This window comes from Pongo pygmaeus, chromosome 10, assembly GCF_028885625.2.
Source record: "Pongo pygmaeus isolate AG05252 chromosome 10, NHGRI_mPonPyg2-v2.0_pri, whole genome shotgun sequence".
NCBI lineage: Eukaryota > Metazoa > Chordata > Mammalia > Primates > Hominidae > Pongo > Pongo pygmaeus.
The window spans coordinates 11,915,372-11,936,328 of record NC_072383.2 but is presented as its reverse complement, the minus strand read 5'-3'; the positions used below and the strand labels follow the sequence as shown (position 1 = coordinate 11,936,328).

General features: G+C 38.8%; 1 protein-coding gene across 1 annotated transcript; it reads right to left on the bottom strand.

Annotated features, from left to right (window-relative positions):
* Window positions 1–313: 313 nt before the first annotated feature.
* Window positions 314–18,653, bottom strand: LOC129010031 (growth arrest-specific protein 6-like). Its single transcript, XM_054443720.2, has 2 exons — window positions 17,826–18,653; window positions 314–370 (listed from the first exon to the last, which is right to left on the bottom strand). The coding sequence occupies exons 1-2, from the start codon at window positions 18,084–18,086 to the stop codon at window positions 365–367; spliced, it is 267 nt and encodes an 88-aa protein (XP_054299695.1). The 5' UTR covers window positions 18,087–18,653; the 3' UTR covers window positions 314–364.
* Window positions 18,654–20,957: the final 2,304 nt, after the last annotated feature.

Genomic DNA, 20,957 nt, shown 5'->3' with positions numbered 1-20,957 from the left:
CCAGCCCCCCTCTCACCTTCTGCCATGAGTGGAAGCAGCCTGAGTCCTCACCAGAAGCAGATGCGGGTGCCATGCTTTTTGTGCAGCCTGCAGAAACATGAGCCCAAACCTCCTTTCTTTATAACTCACCCAGCCTCGGGTGCTCCTTTATAGCAGCACAGATAAGACAGCCCTCAAAAGTCTTCTGGAGTGTTTCCCACATTTCCTCACCAGGTTGTTTTTCTTTTCCTGTTGACTTTTTGTTGGAGCCATCATACCAGGGGCAGGAGAGCCAACTTCATGAGAACCAACTGCAACCATCTGTTCCCAAGTTCCTACTTGGTGACCTCATGTTGGTGTCTTGAAATTGGCCACATGAAAGTACTTATATCTTGGAAATAAGCAAATGCTAAAAATTAGGACATTTTTGGGTTTTGAGAGCCATTATTAAACATTTTCCAGCCCACCACTATTTACAGAAGTTCCTCATGTATCCAAGTTCTATTCACTCATTGATTACATGTGCTGCAAACATTTTATCCCATACTGTGGCTTTTAAAAATGTTCATTTGAGGTAACTTTTGATTAACAGAAATTCTACATTTTGATATGGTTATATTTTTAGATTGCTTTTCTATATGGGTAGTATGTTTTGTATCTTCTTAAAGGATTTTTTTCTACTCTAAGGATATTAAGATATCCTAGTATATTTAATTCTGAAAGCTTTGGAATTTTGTCTTTTATATTTAGGTCTCTAATACACCTGAAATTGATTTTTGTGGACTGTGGTATAGTGGTCCAATTTCTTTTCTTTTCTTCTTGAAAGCTTAGATCTCCTATATATCTTCAGAGACATAGAAGAATGCATTTTATCCCATATGTTGATAGCCATGCCAAATTGGGTGAGATAAGGCAAATAATCCAAAAACTGGTTAAAAAATCAACAGTATTGAGGAGACATCCAGAAATTTAATTATCTTACATCTGTCATTTGGTTGAATTGTCCCAAGATACTTATCTGCATGGTTGCCAATTATGGCAGATCAATTGCAGAAATAAGCCCAATTTTTAATGCATCCTTGTCAACAATCACTTAGGTAGGGTCCTCCCAAAATGAAGCTGTGCTAGGTGCCATGACTTGCTTTGGCCAATGGGACAGGAGTGGAGGCTGGGAAAAGCCTAAGTTCATTTTCACTTGTTTCCTGGACCTCCATCACTACTATGAAGAACAGGCCCAACTTAGCCTACTGGAGGGATATAAGGGACATGTGGAGGAGAGCTGAAGCCATCCAAGATGAGCCAGGCTCAGCCAACCCATCAGCTGATCACCCATGAGCCAGCCATGATTGGCCACATCCAGCCCAGAGCAGCAGAACTGCCCCACCACCCTGCAGACTCCTGAGAAATAATCAAAGGTTACTGTTTTAAGCCCCTAAGTTCCAAAGTGGTTTGCTCCAGAGCAATATCTAACTAATACACCAGTTATCTGAGAGTACTCCAGACCCTTGATGTCCTCAATGGCATTGTTTTATTTATTCAGGCTATAATATTTATTGAGTATCTTCTATGTGTGATTCCTTAAGAGTACTCCTTGAGATATCCAGGAATTGAACTCAGCTCTGCACCAAGCGGACCTAATAGATATCTACAGAACTCTCCACCCCAAATCAACAGAATACACATTCTTCTCAGCACCACATCCACTTATTCCAAAATTGACCACATAGTTGGAAGTAAAGCACTTCTCAGCAAATGTAAAAGTACAGAAATTATAACAAACTGCCTCTCAGACCACAGTGCAATCAAACTAGAACTCAGGATTAAGAAACTCACTCAAAACCGCTCAACTACATGGAAACTGAACAACTTGCTCCTAAATGACTACTGGGTACATAACGAAATGAAGGCAGAAATAAAGATGTTCTTTGAAACCAATGAGAACAAAGACACAACATACCAGAATCTCTGGGATACATTTAAAGCAGTGTGTAGAGGGAAATTTATAGCACTAAATGCCCACAAAAGAAAGCAGGAAAGATCTAAAATTGACACCCTAACATCACAATTAAAAGAACTAAAGAAGCAAGAGCAAACACATACAAAACCTAGCAGAAGGCAAGAAATAGCTAAGATCAGAGCAGAACTGAAGGAGATAGAGACACAAAAAACCCTTCAAAAAATCAATGAATCCAGGAGCGGTTTTTTGAAAAGATCAACAAAACTGATAGACCGCTAGCAAGACTAAGAAAGAAGAAAAGAGAGAAGAATCAAATAGATGCAATAAAAAATGACAAAGGGGATATCACCACCGATCCCACAGAAATACAAACTACCATCATGTAGTTTGTAGAAGAGAATACTACATCATGTAGAAGAGAATACTACAAACACTTCTATGCAAATAAACTAGAAAATCTAGAAGAAATGGGTAAATTCCTGGACACATACACCCTCCCAAGACTAAACCAGGAAGAAGTTGAATCCCTGAATAGACTAATAACAGGCTCTGAAATTGAGGCAATAATTAATAGCTTACCAACCAAAAAAAGTCCAGGACCAGATGGATTGACAGCCGAATTCTACCAGAGGTACAAGGAGGAACTGGTACCATTCCTTCTGAAACTATTCCAATCAATAGAAAAAGACGGAATCCTCCCTAACTCATTTTATGAGGCCAGCATCATCTTGATACCAAAGCCAGGCAGAGACACAACCAAAAAAGAGAATTTTAGACCAATATCCCTGATGAACATCGATGCAAAAATCCTCAATAAAATACTGGCAAACTGAATCCAGCAGCACATCAAAAAGCTTATCCACCATGATCAAGTAGGCTTCATTCCTGGGATGCAAGGCTGGTTCAATAGACGCAAATCAATAAATGTAATCCAGCATATAAACAGAACCAAAGACAAAAACCACATGATTATCTCGATAGATGCAGAAAAGGCCTTTGACAAAATCAACAGCCCTTCATGCTAAAAACTCTCAACAAATTAGGTATTGATGGGAAGTATCTCAAAATAATAAGAGCTATTTATGACAAACCCACAGCCAATATCATACTGCAGGGGCAAAAACTAGAAGCATTCCCTTTGAAAACTGGCACAAGACAGGGATGCCCTCTCTCACCACTCCTATTCAACATAGTGTTGGAAGTTCTGGCCAGGGCAATCAGGCAGGAGAAATAAATGAAGGGTATTCAGTTAGGAAAAGAGGAAGTCAAATTGTCCCTGTTTGCAGATGACATGATTGTATATCTAGAAAACCCCATCTTCTCAGCCCAAAATCTCCTTAAGCTGATAAGCAACTTCAGCAAAGTCTCAGGATACAGAATCAATGTGCAAAAATCACAAGCATTCTTATACACCAATAACAGACAAACAGAGAGCCAAATCGTGAGTGAACTCTCATTCACAATTGCTTCAAAGAGAATAAAATACCTAGGAATCCAACTTACAAGGGATGTGAAGGACCTCTTCAAGGAGAACTACAAACCACTGCTCAACGAAATAAAAGAGGAGACAAACAAATGGAAGAACATTCCATGCTCATGGATAAGAAGAATCAATATTGTGAAAATGGCCATACTTCCCAAGGCAATTTATAGATTCAATGCTATCCCCATCAAGCTACCAATGACTTTCTTCACAGAATTGGAAAAAACTAAAGAAAGAAAGAAAAGAAAGAGAGAGAAAGAAAGAAAGAAAGAAGAGCATAGAAAGCAGATATATGGGTACAAAGGGTAGGGCATCCTTTTTCTCTTGAGGTTTATAAAAATATTTGAAGGTCAAAGCCAAAATTATAACATTATCTGATGCTCAAGACAGTAATATATAAAATCATGGAAGGTAAAGATTTCTTTTTTTTAATGTGCTTATTTATTTATTTATGGACATTCAATCAATTGGTATTTGCTATTTCCTTGTCTTTTTTTTATTATTATTATACTTTAAGTTTTAGGGTACAAGTGCACAACGTGCAGGTTTGTTACATATGTATACATGTGCCATGTTGGTGTGCTGCACCCATTAACTCGTTATTTAGCATTAGGTATATCTCCTAATGCTATCTCTCCTCCCTCCCCCCACCCCACAACAGTCCCCGGTGTGTGATGTTCCCCTCATGGAAGGTAAAGATTTCTACATTTCGCTTAAAATAGCAAAACATTGATACCAGCAGACTGCAATAAGTCACATATGTATGCTTGAAATATCCAGTGCAATCAAAATAAAAATGGTACAAGAAACACACTAAAAAGGATTATCAATAAACCAAAATGAAATGCTGAAGTTTACTCAAGTAACACAAAGGAAGACAAGAAAAGAGAAACCAGAATGAAAACCCAAGGAAACAAGCAGAAAACAAATGACAAAATGGGAGGCTTAAGCTCGAATATATTGATGATTACCTTAAATGTAAATGCTCTAAATACACAAACACGAAGAGAGAGATGGGAGGAGTAGGTTAAAGCACACACAGAGACACACACACACTCACACCTCAACTATATATTGAGTACAAGGAGCTCATTTCAGATTCAATAACCTAAGTAGGTTGAAAGTAAAAGGATGAAAAAAATTACCATGAAAAATTAATTTAAAGAAAGTAGTTAGGAGTGGCTATATTTTCCAATAAAATAGACTTCAGAGCAAAGAGACTTAGTAGAGACAAAACCCAACATTTCATAGTGATGAAAGACTCAATCCAGCAGAAAGTCATAATAATTCTAAATGTGTATGCATCAAAAACAGTGCTTCAAAAAATATGAAGCAAAAACTGATAGGGGTGAAAGAAGAAATAGGTACATCCACAATTATGGTTGGTGACTCCAACACCTCCCTCTCAGCAACTGTTAGAAATACTAGACAGAATATTAACAAGGATACAGTAGACCTCAACAGTGCTGGCAATAAACAAGACCTGGTTGATCTCTGCAGAATGCTCCACCCAACAGCAGCATACACATTGTTTACAAGTGTCCATGAAACAGTCACCAAAATACACAATGTCCAGGGTCATAAAACAAACCACAACTAAATGAAGTAATAGATATCATATAGATTGTCTTCTCTGACCAGAAGGTAATCAAACCTGACATCAATAACATAAAGACAACAGGAAAATCTCTAAATATGTGCAAATCAACCAACCCAATTATAAATAACCCATGGGTCAAAGAAGTCTCAAAGTAAAATTAGAACATACATAGAACTTAATGAAAGTGGAAATACAACTTACCAAAATACGTGAGATAAAGCTAAAGCAATGCTGAAAGGGAAACTTATGACACTAAATGCTTACATTCAAAATGAGGAGAAGTCTCAAATCAGTAATACAAGAAACTAGAGAAAAAAAAGAATGAAATAAACCCAAATCAAAGAGAAGGAAAGAAATAAGAAAGGTAAGAGCAGCAATCAATGAAATTGAAAACATGAAAGCAATAGAGGACACTAATAAATTTCAAATCTGGTTCTTCAATAAATATCAGTAAAATTGATAATCTTCCAGCAAGACTTCTATGGATAAAAAGACAAAGACACATCACCAATAAAAGGAACTAAACAGTAAAATTACAAAAAATCATGCAGTTATTAAAAAGACACTAAAAGAGTGCTATGTCCAACTTTCTGCTCATAAACTCAACAATTCAGAATAAACGAACCAAGGACAATTTCAAAATAAAGTTTAAGAATACATAGAACAGAAAGAAAGTGAACATACAACTTATCAAAATATGTGGGATGCGCCGGAAGCAGTGCTGAAAGGGACACGCACAGCACTGAATGCACGCCTCAGAAATGGGGGAAGTCGCCGGGCGCGGTGGCTCATGCCTGTAATCCCAGTGCTTTGGGAGGCCAAGAAGGGGGGATCACAAGGTCAGGAGATCGAGACCATCCTGGCTAACACGGTGAAATCCCGCCTTTACTAAAAATACAAAAAATTAGTCGGGGGTGGTGGCGGGTGCCTGTAGTCCCAGCTACTCGGGAGGCTGAGGCAGGAGACTGGCGTGAACCCAGGAGGCGGAGGTTGCAGCCAGCCGAGGTTGCGCCACTGCGCTCCAGCCTGGGTGACAGAGCGAGACTCCATCTCAAAAAAAAAAAAAAAAAAAAAAAAAAAAAGAAAAGGGGGAAGTCTCATTTGCCAAATGAGGACAGATCCCATGGAAAGCAAATACGACCAAAGTTTGACAAGGATTTGGATTTTGTCAAACGCTTTTCCTGCATAAATCGATGTGATCACGTGAGTTTTCTTCTTTAGATGTTGGTATACTACAACTATTAACAAAATCCTACAACTCTTAACAAAACTGAAATTGAAATTTGTAATGTAAAATCTCCTGAACAAGAATCCTCATGCCCACTTAGTCTCACTGGGAAATTCTTCTAAGCAGTTAAAGAAGGAATAACTCAAATTTTAAACAATCTCTTCCAAAAAATAGAAGAGGAAACACTTCCCAACTCATTTTATGAGGGACAGTATTAGTTTATCAAGCCAAACATCACAACTATACTAAAAGAAAACCACAGATGAATATCTCTTATAAACTTGGACACGAATATCCTCTACTGATTATTAGCAAAACAATTCCAACAACATTACCCAGTGGGATTTATTCCAGATACGTAATATAACCAAGCATACCAACAATTTAAAGATGAAAACTCACGTGATCACATCAATTGATGCAGGAAAAACATTTGACAAAATCCAATACCATTCTCAATAATAATTTTTTAACTCTAAGAATGTTAGAAATAGAAGGGAACTGCATGAACTTCGTAAAGAGCATCTTAAAGGCATACAGCCAAGATCATACTTCAGACTGAAAGATCATTTTCCCCCTAATACTAGGAACAAGGTAGAGATGTCCACACTTAGTACTTATTCCACCTTATTCATATAGTACTGGAAGTTCTAGCCACTGGTGATAAGAAAAGAAAAAAAATCCAGTTGAAAAGGAAGAAATAACCAATCCCTGCCTGAAGACAATATGATTATCTACACAGAAAATTCCAAAGAATTTACAAAAAAAAAAAAAAAATCCAGAACCAAGAAGTGAGTTCAGCAATGTCTCAGGATATAGATCAACACACAGCAAATATCAGTCACATAATTTATATACTAACAATGAACAAGTGGAAACCAAAAGTTAAAATTCTATATCATTTACAATCTCTCCAAAGAAAATGAAATACTTAATATAGACTTAAAACATGTACAGGACCTGTATGCTGAAAATTACAAAATGCTTATAAAGAAATCAAAGACAAAAATAAACGTACTGTGTTCATGAATGGGAAAACTTGCCGTAGTGAAGATGTCCATTCTCCCCAAATTGACTTATAGATTTTTTTATAGACAAAAGCAAGCTTACTATAAAATTTATATGAAAGTCACAGGCCCTAGAATAACTAAAATAATTTAACAAAAATAAAGTAAGAAGCAGCACTCTATCGAATACGATGGCTTAATAAATAACTACAGTAATCAAAGCTGTGTGGTATTGATGGAGAGGCAGATGTGTAGATCAATGGAACAGGATACAGAACCCAGAAATAGACTGATATAGATATGCTCAATTTATTTTTTGACAAAGGTACAAATGCAATTTGATGGAAGCCATTTCACTAATGGTGAGAGCAATTTGATATCCATAGGAAAAAAATAAATCTCCACCTAAATCTCGTGCCTTATATAAAATTAACTCGAGATGGGTCATAGACTCAAATGTAAAATGTAAAACTGTAAAAAATTTTAGGAAAAAAAGCAGAAAAGAATATCTGGGGTCTAGGGCGGGGTAACGAGTTTTTAGTTAGACCTAACAGAAAAGTACAATTCATAAAGGGAAAAATTGAGAAGTCGAACTTCATTAAAATTAAAAACCTCTTGCTCTATGATACAAGTGGAAATAAAATATTACATGAGAATAACAGTAATAAGGCACGTGGGGGAGTGATCTGAGGTCCTCGTATTAATTGAGAGAAAACTTTCTAATGTTCATTAATTCAGTCTTTTTAACCAGCAAGTTAAAACACAAAGAACTAAAACTGTCATTATTTGTAGATGCTGATAGTATACATAGAAAGCCTAAAGGATAAGTTTTTAGAATTAATAAGTCATTTGAGCAAAGTTACTGGATATAAGGCCAATATAGAAATAACAATTGCATTGTTGTACAGTTGAAACAAATATACATTTAAAAATTTAAAATGATACCACAGGCAAAAACATCAAAAACGGAAACCAAATACCAAGGAATAAATCTAACAATGTGTGCTGGAGGTCTGCAGAAAAACCACAACACCTAAATGAATAAGATGTTATCATGTTCTTAGATTAGAAAATTTAGTATAGTAAAGATGTTAACTATCTCTACATTGATCTTAGATTCGATATAACCAATCACAGCCAAAATGTGAACAGGATTGTCAGAGGGACTTGAACTACCAGGCCAAGCCATGAACATTATTAATTGACAGGAATATGTTTTCTAAACTTATTTAAAAGGTGTTTTGCTCTACCAGCCCAAGGCAAAAGTAGGGAACGGCAGATTCGGATTTACTTGATTACCCTGGATGACTTAAAGAGATTCGAGGCTTTTCTACAGGTGGTGAAAGTTTTTCTTGGGAGTTCAGGTTGATTTTATAATGGCCAAACTTTAAAAGTGACACATAAATTAGAAACAAAAGTCCAAGAGCCATATATAAAAGAATGGCATCAAACCTAGATGACATTAGAAACTAAGATAATATTTAGACATGTTTAAATCACATTTTTATAAATTACACATTGTCCTGTTGTTCCATGAATAATATTTGTCTAAGCGTATATTTAGTTTTTTTTTTTTTTTAGAGTTTACAATTAATCTGTCTCCAAGACTTTTAATTAGTCAGGGATCAAAACACCACATTTTTTGTTCATTCACAGGACAAACAAATAACAATAATAGCTCTATGAATAAGGCAGTGAGAAGTCTATTTTTCCTTTCCATTGTGAAACCCCATCCTATAGGAAATTGCTATTGGTGCAATTATGCCAAAAAGGCTGATTTAGATCAAATAAATTGATCACATTGCTTTGCTGTCTCCTACATTTTGACTTGCAAAGTATTTTATTCTGAGAATATAACCAGCAAGAATGACTCAATGTGGGTAATTATACGATCATCAGATATTTCAATTTCATCACTATTGCTTTAATGTAGCAAGTATGTCAGGTTAAATCTCTCCAAAATTTGCCACTTTTGTGTTTTTCTGGCATCTAATAGTTTTTTGTGTATGCAATAACTAAGTATGTATTAAGTATCTATATATGGATTAAAATGTATTATTTGAAAAAATACCTGGGGGCAAAAACACAGTTTACTGACTCATCTCTCCAACAGCAGTTACCTCTTTAATCTTTCCATTACTGATTTATTAAACTTAATTAACTGTTCTCAATTGATTTATAAATAATGAGAACAAATTAGTTCATTTAGCTGGCATAGTATGGGTTACAATTAAAGCCTATAGAAACCATTTGAAAATGAAAAAAGGGTGGGAGAAAAGGATTCACATTTGTGGAAAATCAAAAGGGTGGTTACATGTACTTACCCCGGAAATTGAAATAGTGAAATTCCTTTTAATCATTTGGGCAATTAATTTTTGGCAATTTTCTCTTTCAATTTAATAAGTCAGAAAAGATGTTTGGCAATGTTTGGTATAAGATGATTCCCAGTTATTCAAGACCAATTATTTAGTGCCCTCTATTGCTGTCCTACTGATCAGCTATTTTAATTTAAACACTAATTATTAAAGGTTTAAATATAATTTTATTTATAATTATAGCTACCATAATATTATGCCACTTAAAATTTATTTTAAAGTGGGTGTCATGTGTGCTTACCCTTTTCCATGTGTGTCCAAGAATATTCTGGACTGTCACACACACACACATATGTGCATACACATACAGTGACTAGATGGAACTTCTATATTTTGGATAGAAAAACATCATCAGATATGTAGAAATATCAATCAACTGATGAAAATTTGCAGAAAGATATTCCCTGGATATTTCACATTCTGTTTGACAGGCCAGAAGACTCTCTCAGGAGGTGAAATAAAAAAATCACACATAATTATTAGACTGACTCTTGGACACAAATCACATCAATCTCTTCATTCCTTGCACTACTACTGTTGTCCATTTTTCTTTACCAGTTGTCTTAGCCTGTTCAAGTAGTTATAACAGAATATCATAGACTAGGTGGCTTTTAAACAACAAACATCTGTTTCTCACAGTTCTGGAGGCTGGGGGTGCTGCAGATTTGGTGTCTGGTGAGGGCCCACTCTGGAGCATACACAGATGTGAGGTGTGTTCTTGCTATGTTCTCACGTGGTAGAAGGGGGTAAGGGCATTCTCTGGGGTCTCTTTTATAAAGGCATTGGTCCCTGTGTAAAGGCAGAACCCTCTTGACTTAATCACCGTTTAAAGGCTCCACCTTCAAATACCATTACCTTGGGGGTTGAATTTCAACATACAAATTTTGAGGGGATATAAACGTTCAGTCTCTAGCACCAGTTAACCATTAACCTTAGATAATTTGCCTTTTGAAAATAATTTTCTTTTTTTGTCCTTTTTAGAGACAGCATCTAGATCTGCTGCCCAGGCTGGAGTGCACTGGCATGATCCTAGGTCGCTAAAGCCCCAAATTCCTGGGCTCAAGTAATCCTTCCACCTCAATATTCCAAGTAGCTAGGAGTACAGGCATGCGTCACCATGCCCAGCTAATTAAAAAAATTTTTTGTAGAGATGGGGTTTTGCTATGTTGCCCAGGCTGGTCTCAAACTCCTGACCTCAAGCAACCATCCTGCCTCAACTTCCCAAACTGATGGCTGGGATTGCAGGCATGAGCCACTGCACTTGGCCAAAATTATTTTTTTTCAATTAACTTCTTTTAAAAGTTTTCTTCTTTCATAAAAGACAACTCTTCCATGAGTAGGAAAATCCTTTATCGATTAACTAACACCTTTCATATATAAATTTAATTCTGTTTTTCTCAAAGAGGGAAAATAAACTCTCCTTATTTTTGTATTTAATACTGAAATAATATTGATTTACTGCCAGACAACCATATTAACAAAGTAGCTACCTAAGTTATTAACATGAATCGTGAGGATAAAATTATATTAGAAATAAATGTGCATTGATGTCTTCAACTTAACTATATGTATAATAGAACATTAATCATCATCACGGGCTGGGTGCAGTGGCTCACGCCTGTAATCCCAGCACTTTGGGAGGCCAAGGCAGGTGGATCACGAGGTCAGGAGATGGAGACCATCCTGGACAACACGGTGAAACCCCGTCTCTACTAAAAATACAAAAATTAGCCAGGCGCGGTGGCGTGCGCCTGTAGTCCCAGCTACTCAGGAGACAGGCAGGAGAATCGCTGGGAGGCGGAGTTTGCAGTGAGCCGAGATGGCACCACTACTGTACTCCAGCCTGGGTGACAGAGTGAGACTCCATCTCAAAAAAAAAAAAAAAAAAGAAAAATCATCATCATGATAAGTATTTTATTTTCTGATGTATCTTCTAAATACTTCTAAAATGATTTAAAGCAAAGTTTCTAATGTATAGATAATTACAAAAGCATTTGAACTCATTATTTGGAAATTTTATTATACATAAATTTGAAAGGATACTAGAAATTAGCCACACGCATTAATAAAAAGCTGTCCTGCCTCTGACTGTGTTGGATGTTATGGTTCATCACAATGCTGTACAAACATTTCACCATATTGTAAGTCATCCAGCTTCACCTTTCCACCACCATCTCCACTTTCTATTTTATTCCTGGGGCTGCTCCTATGTAGGTCGGTGGGGAAAGGGATGTCAGGCAGCCTCTGTTGGCAAGAACTGCGATAATTTGGAAATGTTGCTCAGGCACTGGGCCGTTAAGATAGGCATTTGGCATGAACACACATGACCAGATCGAGATAGCCACGTAACAGGCATAAGAGAAAACACCCGACCAGGTGACAGGTATAGGATGTGTTGGGATTAAGGCTGACTGGGTCTTTTTGAATTGCATTTACATGGCTTATTATTTAACTTCTTAAATTGTTTACAAAAAAAAGTAAACATATTTTTGATATGGTAGAATCAACATATGGTAGAATATAGTAGAATATGTAAACATATTTTTGATATGGTAGAATCAACACTTTGCTGAATTAAAAATTACTCATGATGATTTTATACTTTAATTTTTTTCCTAGAGGCTGAATGATTTCATACACATTTTAGGCTTGCTTTCTTTTTAAAGATTAAGCTGTTTCATTTCTAAACTTCTGTGCTTTCCAAGAATGCGGCTACTAAACCATAAAGTAATATTATTAAATGTTCCTCTTTACTTAAGCATTTTTGTACTTAGTTCTATAATTTATGTTATTAAGATTAAGACAGGGCCCAGGGTTTGCCATGAAACATACCACTATTATAGAAATCTATGTTATACCCAATCCAGTTTCTGGAAAATATTCCAGTGAAATTAATTATTTCTGGGATAGCCTGGATTTTTTTTTGAGATTGTCCTCTTAAAATTGACTACTATAATTTATTAAGAATGTTATCAGTAATTGAAATGTAATTTTAATTAAAAGCTAATTTTCTCTGATAGTTGATGTTTGATAATAGCCTCTTTGTAAAGATTTTCATTCGATTAACTTTTATACTCATAAAGATCTGTATATTTCAATTGCCAAAAAATCTCGTTGGTTGGAATTTTCTTGTAAGGTATTTTAAGCATGTATTTTAAGCATAAGCAAAGTAAAAATGTGTTTTTATTCTTATTAATGGCCAGTTTTACAAACATTGAATTCCTTAGCTTCTTCTGTAATCAACAACACTGATTGATCTCTGTACTTGCTCATCACTTATTTAGTGCCAATTATTAATTGAGGTGATATCAGGTGTTGAAGATACTATCATAAAAACACATAGCTTAGTGTGGTATGTATGCATGTATACAAATGACTGCAAGTCAGTGAAAAAAGTGACAATGGTTATGTGATGAGAATACCATAGGGTCCAAGCAAGGCATGATAAAATGTGCCTTGGTGAGTCAAGGGAAATGTTACAAAGGAACTGAAGTTTAGAAGTAAAGGAGAAATGCTGGACAGAGGAGTGGTGAAATTTCTAGGCTACAAAAACATCATGAGCAAAGCTACAATTACAGAAAATGGAATCATTTTTTGTCAGTCCATGGTGGCTGTGGGTAAGTTACAAGTAGGACATTAGTTGGTACCTGGAGAGATTAGATCACAGAAAGTTTTCGCTAAGTATGGGAAATTGAGATTTTATTCTCTAGCTACTGAGAAGTAATGGCAGGATTATAAGCAAGGAAAGTTCAGATTGTAAAACGAGAGAACTCATTTTTGCAGTCAGCTGTAGGAATCATTAACTAGTGGTGGCGGGGAATGGGGTGTGCCTGGGATGTGCCTGAAGTCAAAGTAACCTATAAGAAGCCTAAGTAGTTAGGAGAGGTGACTAGCTTCTCGGTTAGGGTAGTACAGGTCAAGGGGAAGAAGAGGGCAAAATCTCTCAAAAATGTTTAAGAGGAACATCACATGGGAGGGGAAATCTTCCAAAGTTTTATTTTAGGAAACAAGATGAACATTGATACCATAACGGTAGACATTTGATATATTGAAATGTTGATAAAACAGCATGTTTTGAGGAAGAGAAAGATAAATAATGGTTTCATTATGCACATCCTTGAGTTTGAGAAGGCTTTGTATGATCCTCCTTCTGTAAACAAAAAAAAAAAAAGTGAGTCTGGACTTTAGGATATATCTAAAGATAAATATTTGGTGTGGCTTTGACCATCTAGGGGAAAACTGGAGGGAGAGGGAAAAAAATCCAGAAAATGGATAAAAACAATATTTAAGCAACATTTGATAGAGTATCCCCTAAAAGACTAAGAAGGTATTGTGAGGTAAGAGAAAAATCAGTGGAATCATTTCATTTCAAGAGATCTATCAAGAATGGTGAGGTAAGCTGTAGAATTAGATATCAAAAATAAGTGAAGAAAATTTATACGCCTCTATGGAGAAGACTCCAATGCCTGAGCCAACTGTCAAGGTTCATCTTATATTTTGTATCATTAGGAGGGAAATAAAGAGAAATAATTCTCAAAATTAATTCAACTACCATGTAAATGAGAAGAAGCTTGCTGTTAACCACAGTTCTTTAGTTTCCTCTATTTGCTAAACATTTTATTATGTGGACAAAAAAAATTAAAAAGGATGTAACTTTCAAAAATGGTTCTTACTCTTAAAAAGATAATTCTGGTTCAACATAAATTGTACCCAAAACAAGGAAAAAGTATATAAATCGTATAAATAAATATATAATCCTAAAACAGTGCTAAGTAAATTATGGCTCTTAATATTTTTTGACTAAACATTCAGGCCAGTAGAGAAAACAATTTATTGGGTGAGGTTTCCTGAGTAATTGGAAGTACTACAGCAGAGCAATTCCAGTGTGAAAGTGTTCATGTTGGAGATGAACCTTCAACAAGAGTGTGACTTGCCCTCACTAAGAAACAAGATCAAGTGTTATTCATGGGTGATGCCTAATAAGCACAAACTTTAGCTTTATGTTTATATGCAAAATAGGTGATTATGATAGGAACCCGATCAGTGTAAAGATTGGATTACTTTAATCCACATTAGAATATGCTTTCAAGAAAGAGTTTGCCATTTTTAAATGGGTAAATATGGTTTCCCTTGGTGCTATGATCTCTGTTTCTCTTTGCTTCTTTCATGAAATAAGTCTAATTTTCTTTTATTTGGACTATGTGTGGCCATGTTCTTTTTAACTAACAAAAAAATAGCGTGTCGTGTATGTGTTCTCAGTTATATGCAATGGAATCTATTGCTGTTGCTTAATGTTTCAGTTTCAGAAATTTTTATGGAGTATTTTGCTTTAGTTAGAGAGTCTATTCTTATATTATGCTGTAAATTGAAATTTTATGGGTCACCACCTGTGAAATGAGGTCTGTACCTTTTTGAAAATCTGTCCTTACAATTGGATATGCTATCTTGTACTTAAAATTCCTTATCAGGATAGGAACTTTACCAGTTGCCTCTATGAGGGGTGGAAGAGAAGGCAGGGTCTTTCTGAAAAGCAGTATGACATAGACAGACACATCAGAAATGGTGGAGCACATATTTTACCATAAGGTCTGGTTAGTTAATTTAAAATTATTTATTATGTGAATTCATTCAAAGAGGGGCTAAAACACTTTAGTTTGTAACTCCTGATTGATTTCTCCTCCTTAATGCTCAAATGAATATACCGGATTTCCTTTATCACATGTAAGCAGAGACGTTATAACCTGTGGCATCTCTCAGTTTCTTTATTGCTTTTTTTATATATTATTAAAATATGGCACTTGGAATAAAAATCTACATAGATGAGTGGCATAGTAGTTCCATTTTGAGCTCCAAACATAAAATTGGAATTCCAATAGCACATCTTTGTATTTTGATGTTTCACAGCTTTTTAAAGTAACACAAATCTTATGACTTGCACTATCTTTGGCTGTTTAAATTGTAAAAATGAGTCACTGACACTTAAACTCTATGTGAAGAAAATCTTTGTTTCTGAAACCATTGATGTAGACCTACATATTTAAGTCTGTGTTCTTTTCAAATTTCAAGAAAGAATACTATAATGTAGATACAAACAGATAGTTGGAAAAATCTATTAAAAATGAAGATGTGGCCGGGTGCGGTGGCTCACGCCTGTAATCCCAGCACTTTGGGAGGCCAAGGCGGGCAGATCACGAGGTCAGGAGATCGAGACCATCCCGGCTAACACGGTGAAACCCCGTCTCTACTAAAAATACAAAACAAACAAACAAACAAAAAAAAACAGCCGGATGTGGTGGCAGGTGCCTGTAGTCCCAGCTACTCAGGAAGCTGAGGCAGGAGACTGGTCTGAACCCAGGAGGCGGAGCTTGCAGTGAGCCGAGATCGCAACCACTGCACTCCAGGCTGGGCGACAGAGCGAGACTCCGTCTCAAAAAAAAAAAAAGATGTTCAGAAGTTAAAAAAAAGTTCTGAAGTATGTTCTTGATCTCAAAGTAGAAGCTCTTTTTCATCAAGGAGAACCTTGTTTCATTTTTAAATGAAAGTAGAGATGCAACCCCGTCTCTAAAAACAAAACAAAACAAAACAAAAAAACAAAAATTAGCTGGGCCTGGTGACACTGGCTTGTAAGCCCAGTTACTTAGAAGCCTGAGGTGGAAGGATCCCTTGAGCCCTGGAGGTTGGGGGCTTGCAGTGAACCAAGATCATTCCACCGCACTTCAGCCTGGGTGACAGAGAGAGATCTTGTCTTAAAAAAAAAAAAAAAAAAAGCAAGTAGAAAGTAGAGAATTTGCTGCTGTTGTTTAATCTTGAGTGATGAAGTCACATAGCCAAAGCCTGCAGAGTTGTGTTTATACTAATATTGTTTTTATATCTTTTCATATTGTTTATACAAAGGATTTAAACCAAGTAGGAAGATAATTTTTGTGAGACCTGGCAAATCTAGTTATAAAAGTGGGAAATTCATTAGATGAAAACATAACTTTTTATAATCATTTATACAGCACCAAAAAAACAGTAAAATTTTAAAGAAATAAATATTATTATGAAGTAGTAAAAGAGTATACATATAAAAAAAGCTCAAATTATGCTTTTGGTACCCTACTTTTTTGAATAAATTAATGTATTGGTCCTATTCAATATTGCATTTCAATGTGATAGTAGAGTTAAGACATACGCTTTTTGCATGTGCCTGGGTGTTAAGTTTGTAAATACAACCAGCAAGAAGATCATTCATTTCATAATAGATACAGGTGTAGAAAGGACTTTTCTGTTCTCTTTTCTGTCAGTGAAAAGGCTTCTAAGATTCTGTTTATCCCTGGTTCTTAGGTGAAGAGTACAATTTTTTTTTTTTTTTTTTTAATCTCAGGTGACATTTATTCCACCCCAGGAGAATTCTTTAAAAGGAACATTCCAGCAGAACGGAAAACTTCGCTGTGAAATCACCCTGACTTCAGGGCGGGAGGGACGTCAATGGGAATCCACACCTTCTCGGACTTTCCAAAGTCACCCGCTCCCGAGCCCGCAGGATAGAGTGGCCAGGCCGTCCTCACACGGCGGCTTCTGCGGGAGGCGGCCCCGGGCGCCCCGCCTTCTCCAAGGACATTCCTAACCGAGGTGCCGGGGCCAGCACCGCCGGGCTCCTGAACGCACCTGCTGCCTCTAGGACAGCACCTGGCAGAAAAGGGCCGCGGAGCCGCCCTCCCCTCCCTCATGCGGCCCCGCTGGATTCCTGGAATCATATTTTTGGACCTGCTGCCGCAAGCAGTTCCCGCCCTCGGCCCTTTCAATTCCTCTTTCGGGAGGCGACTGCTCTCCACCCCTCTCAGGAGGACGAGGCGCGGCCTGGGGATCCCTCACCTCCAGCCCAGCAGAGGGAGGGCCGCGGGGAAGCGGTTTGGGTTTTAACCATTGTGTTTCTTTCGCACTTTGGAAACGGACTCCCGGCTTCCCCGCGGGGAGGCGTCTGACAGCGAGCGTTTCCTGGACAGCCCCGCAGCGTCTCACCGGCCTGCGGGGGGATCCTGGGGTCGCCGGGGGATGGGCGTAGGGGACGCGGGGCGGGCCGGGGCTCCTGGGACCCTGAGGCCAGGCCTCGCCGGGCGGAGCTGGGGGGCGGCAGCAGCGCTGCCTCTCGGGAGGGGTTGGAGGCGCGCGAGCGCCAGGGGTTTCCCCGCATCCCGCCCGCCGGCTGCTCACCGTCTCGGGGTCGTTCTCGAACACCTCCCGCGCCTCCTCGCGGCTGCACAGCTCCTCCACGCACTCCCTCTCCAGGTGGCCCTGCTTGGCCTCCTCGAAGACCTGGAAGGCGCGGCGCTGCCTGGGCCACAGGAACTGCGTGGCCTCGCGCGCCGGCAACAGCGCGGCAAGCGCGCACTCCGAGGCCAGCAACAGCAGCAGCAGCAGCAGCTGCGGCGCGCGGCGCAGGGCGGCGGGCCCGGGCGAGAGCGAAGGGGCCATGGCGGGCCGGGGACGCGCGGTCAGAGCGCCCGGGAGGCCGAGGAGAGCCGCGGGCGCCGCGGGGCGGAGGCTCCGGTCATCCCGTCCTGGCGGCCCTTAAGGTCACATCGCGGCGGCGGCGGCGGATGCAGCACCTCGAGCGCTCGGTCTGGGCGTGTTCGGGCGGCTGCGCGCGGGGAGACGGCCGTGAAGAGTACAATTTTATGAAGAGGGATCCTGGAGAAGTAAACTCACTCGAAGAAAGATGATTTTGACAGTATCATGCGCTATGCCAGGATCACTTTCTCAAGCTTGGAGTCTCGTGTTATACCTTTTGACTATTAATTCCTTTCCTCCATGTGGCTCTTTAGCAGTCTGCTTCAGTTCACCTTTTTTTGGTCTTTAAAGAAGCTGTTTACTAACTTATATTTAAATGGCTTCTTTCAGGAAAAGAAAAATTTGACACACTTCTCTCTCTGCTCCTCCCCCCCAAGTATTTGAAGTTTCTTTTTTTAATTGTGGAAAGAATGCAAAACATAAAATGTACCATCTTAGTCATTTTCAGCATACAGTCTGGTGGCATTGAGCGCAGTCACATTGTAGGGCAACTGTCACCACCATCCATTCACAGAACATTCTCATCTTCCCAACCTGAAATTCTGTACCCATTAAACATGAACTCTCCATTCCCTCCTCCTCTAGCCCTGGCAAACATTGTTCCATTCTGTATCCCTACGAAATGGATGACTCTAGGTAATTCTTAGAAGTGGAATCATGCAATATGTTTCCTTTTGTGTCTGGCTTATTTCACTTTGCATGATGTCCTCAAGGTTCATTCCTGTAGCAGGGTGTGTCAGAATGTCATTCCCTTTTAAGCCTGGATAATATCCCATTGTATGGATAGACCACATTGTGTATCCATTCATTCATCAGCGAACACTTGGGTTGTTCCCACCTTTGGGCTACTGTGAATAAGTCTTCTGTGAACATATGTGCAGAAATATTAAAAATTATTCATAAAAGATAATTGATTCAACCAGTACTTCCTGAGCTTTGTTATGGGGCAGACACAGTGCCAGTGGCCACAATAAACAAGACTGCAGACACAGCCAGCTGCCTCCTGGACCTCAGGGCCTAAAAGGAACAGAGACTTAGTGTGGTGAGGTAACTGTCAGGACAGGAGAAACAGGGACCCCATGAGCACATGGGCTGTAGCCTGCCCACCTCCCCCCCAAAAAAAGTCCCCAGAAAAGTTGTGTGACTTGGTATCTGAACTCTGAAAAGTGAATTTGGGAGAAGGTTGTGGGAGCAGGCAGGAGAGGGCAGAGCAGATGGCAGAGACCAGAGGCATCTGAGTCAGAGGACGAAATGTGGGGGTGCAGCCACCCAGGCTGAGGCACACGCAGGAGCCAGAGCAGATGATGCCAGCCCTGTGAACCTGTTAACATCTTGGGTTTATCCTAAAATAGTAGGAAGTCACTGAAACATTTCAAGTAGGGAAGTGACAGGATCTGGTCCCCACTGTACATGAACAGCCTCTCTGTGGTGTGAGTTCATTGGACTGGATGAAGGCAAAAGTTCAGACAGGAAGTGACTGTTCATAGCCAAGCCATCAATGATGGAGGCCTGAGCTCACTGGATAGCAGGGAAGGAGATAAGGCACAGCTGGGGGTGACTGAGCCCAGGAGGTGAGACAAAAGGTGGCATCGAGGAAAGAAAGCCACAGGCTTTTTATAACAACCAGTTAATTATATAACCAATGAATATATATAAATTATATTTATATATAAATATAATTTAAATATACATATGTATTTATATATAATTTATATATAAATATAATTTAAATATAGTTATATTTACACAACCAGTACATTTATATATATAAATTATATTTATATAACCAGTGAATTATAGGGTAAGTAGAGGTGTAGCAAAATATTGATGCTGTTGAGTGGGGTCTGGTGCTCATTTTCAGTTCTCCTCCAAGGATCTGGGGGTATCTTGGTCTTGGTCTGGTCAGATCTTTCTTCATCAGCCTGATTTGCTGCAGCCTGGTAGACCTTCTGGATGACCCACATCCAAAGAGCTACCATTTTCAGAGTACAATCTATGCCCTGTGTGTCTCAAAAAAGTCTGTTATGAGTTGAATTGTGTCCCCCCAAAATTCATGTATGGAAGCCCTAACCCCTAATATGACTATTTGAAGATAGGGCCTATAAGGAGGTATAAAGGTTAAATGAGGCTGTAAGCATGGGACCTTAATCTGATAGGACTGGCGTCCTTATAAGAAGGGGAAGAGACACAAGAGATCTCTTTCTCTGCATGTGCACAGAGAAGAGGCCACATGAGGCAAGAAGGCAGCCATCAGCAAGCCAGGAAGAGAGCCCTCCCCAGAAACCAACCCTGATGGCACTTCAATCTCAGACTTCCAGCCTCCAGAACTGTGAGAAAATGCATTTCTGTTGTTTAAGCCACCCAGTCTGTGGTATTCTGTTTGGAAGCCCTGGCAAGCTGATGCACGGTCTTAAGAGGTAGGTATTATCATTCCCATTTATAGATGAGGAAACTGAGGCTCAGAGAGATTGACTTGACTAAGATCCACAGGTGGTAAGCCACTCGTCCACTGCCCTGCAGTGGAGGCTTCCTTATAGCAAGCCTTTTGTTTTTGTGGAGAATTTTCTGCGCATATCCTTGAAGAACCATGTCTTTACCAACTCTAGTTCTAAAGTTCTAGCTGTGACTCTGCCTTACAGCCTGCTGTGCAGATCCACACAACCAGGTAACTACAGGGCCTGCTCTGCAAGATCACCCAGAGCAGGCTTCCCATCTCAGAGATGCAGAAATGTGCTGTACTTTCTCTGTCCTCCTGCAGTAGTGGGAAGGAGTTTT